Below are 2537 nucleotides of genomic sequence, written 5' to 3'. Positions count from 1 at the left end.
GTACATTGCATGTGAATTATGGCAATATATTTTTTTTTTAACCTTCAAATCAAGACTGTGTCATATTATGTGGGTATATCGAAGCTGTATTGGTGTGATTTACCCGTCTTTGAAAATAAAGAATCAGTCATTGCTCGATCTTGTCGTTTGATTGATATACTCCATATACTTTTATAGACTGAACAGGCTCCGTAGCCGAATGGCATTTCTCCGACGCCAAACCACAGAATATATAATAGTACAACGAAAACGAAACGAAGCGCCAGTTAGTCTGGCTCTGTCGCGCCAATATGCAAGAGCGATAGAGATAGATATCTACTAGCGTTTCGTTTCATGAGCGTTTCTTGAGCGTTTGTGCCATTCGGCTACGCACCCAGGCATCTTCTGGGCGAGCTCACTCCATCATAGGCCACGTCTATGCATTTGGCTAGTCTGTGGCCAAGAGTAAGCCCATTTATAATAATAATAAATAAAAACTAAAAACTAAAGACTAGTTTTTTTATTTATTACATACAAACATACAATCACGCCTGTATCCCATAAAGGGGTAGGCAGAGCACATGAACTACTCAAGTTACAGTGCCACTCTTGGCAAAAAGGGGTTTGTTTTCTTTCAACGTTTTCTTTCAACGTTTCGCGTCGCAGAAAAGCCGTTCGGCTACAGCACCTGGTCCCATAATAAAAGTTGATCATTATGACCTCAAAAGTCACTAAGCAAAGTTTGAACGTCCTTTTTATTTCAACCTGTATATTAGAAAATAACACCCTTTATTTACAGCTACGCTACTTTCTCGTGCAAATATATTTATTTGTGTTCTTAATCGCACGTTTGACAGGTTTCTCTGCTGGGCAGACGTCATAAGGTCCATAAATGTTGCCAGCTTCATTGGGATCCGTGGACAGGTAGGGAGAGAGCACTAGATTTGAGATGAAGAGTAAAGTCTCGACGGTCATCGATTGGGTGTGGCTAGGTGAGATGACTTTGCCTGTCTTCATTTGGGTGTGACTAGATGTGACTGAGTCTTCTCCTGCCTTAATTTGGGTGCGAGTCGGTGTAACCAAGGCTTCGTGTGTCGTCCTTTGGGTGTGATTAGGTGTAACTAAGGCTTCGTGTGATGTCGTTTGGGTGTAATCGGGTGTGATTAAGGCCTCGCCCGAAGACTGGGTGAGGCTGATGAGAACCATCATAGTTCTGATGGAGAGGATCAAGACTTTCTGGAACATTCTGGTATCTGGAAACAGAGTTTCATCGTTTAGCACTTGGGTTAGAGGTCTGCATCTGGGGGGTTACCGTGAAGTGCTAAAGCCGTTCAGTTTATGTTGAGAGAGAGGGACGGAGCTATGAAACTGCTGTAGCTTCGTCCTTTTCTCTCAACCTAAAGTGAATGGCTTTAGCACTTCATGGTAACCCCCCTGAATCTGAATCTGAATCTTAGTCTCCTGACTATCAGATCACGGCCTGTCAGCAGGGATTGCAAATATGCTGTTTTATCTTGTTTTAAACTTTCTTTAAATTAAAATTAAAAAGTATAGAAGGTGTCATTTTAATTAAGACAGGTACTGCATACCTACTTCATAGAATAGAATGGAATATATTTACCTATTAAAATCACAAGTGGATGAGACCAGCTCAGGACCGGGACAAGGTAGTCATCAGCAACTCGCTGAGGTGAGGTCATTTCGTGACACTTCTTCTTGCCTGTCACGAATAAATATATCATATCAGCCCTATCATATCAGAAGAGAAGCCTATGCGCAGCATTGGGCGATAAAGGGCTGATATGATGATGATGATGAAATGTATATATTATTTATTCGTGACAGGCAAGAAGAGTGTCACGAAATGACCTCATCTCAGCGAGTTGCTGGTGACTCCCAGCGCTGATCTTCCGATAGTGAGAAAGATACATTTATTTTGAATTTCTTGTACTTATCATATAAACCCAAGAAATTTTGAAAAAGGTTTCATACCTAGATTTACTTTTGTCTGTATGGATAATCGGATATACAGTGTGTAAATCTAATACGGAAATCTAGGTGGTTAGAATAAGAAACAAAAATTGCAATGAGATGACTTTTACTTAGAATTGACGTGCGAGTAAAAATAATAATATGGATAATAATGAAAAATAATTTGTAAAATGTAAGCTAACTTACAATTTTATTGAGGATATTCAATATTTTCCTATTCCCTGTGAGACACCAGTCGCTGTGACCGCACGGAATTTTATAATAAATTAATAATAGTTTAGTCCATCATTTACTAAGTTTATTGTCGGTTGGTATACAGGGTAAATATGATTAATTAGTGCGATTTTGGAAAATTAAAGCCAAGTTTTTAAAATCATACAAAAATCCCGAAAAATGTCTGTGAGAATTTTGTATTGGAACATTTGCAATTTTGGAAACTTTTCTTCTTAAAATAATGATTACTTATTTTATTAAGATTGATATAAACTGTGACAATTTGTATACATACTTAATATTGAGTCTGTTCAGAGTTAACGGGAACAACGCCGTTCTTGAAACGTCGCAGT

General features: G+C 38.6%; 1 protein-coding gene across 1 annotated transcript; it reads right to left on the bottom strand.

Moving 5' to 3' along the window:
* Nucleotides 1–691: 691 nt before the first annotated feature.
* LOC125237730 lies at nt 692–2229 on the bottom strand. The gene is made up of 2 exons (XM_048144899.1): nt 2158–2229; nt 692–1232 (listed from the first exon to the last, which is right to left on the bottom strand). Exon 2 carries the CDS (start codon nt 1222–1224, stop codon nt 784–786), a length of 441 nt encoding a protein of 146 aa, XP_048000856.1. The 5' UTR covers nt 1225–1232; nt 2158–2229; the 3' UTR covers nt 692–783.
* Between the last annotated feature and the right edge of the window lie 308 nt (nt 2230–2537).

Source organism: Leguminivora glycinivorella, chromosome 22, assembly GCF_023078275.1.
Source record: "Leguminivora glycinivorella isolate SPB_JAAS2020 chromosome 22, LegGlyc_1.1, whole genome shotgun sequence".
Taxonomy (NCBI): domain Eukaryota; kingdom Metazoa; phylum Arthropoda; class Insecta; order Lepidoptera; family Tortricidae; genus Leguminivora; species Leguminivora glycinivorella.
Note: the sequence above shows the minus strand (reverse complement) of the source record. Positions and strands in the feature narration are given on the sequence as shown.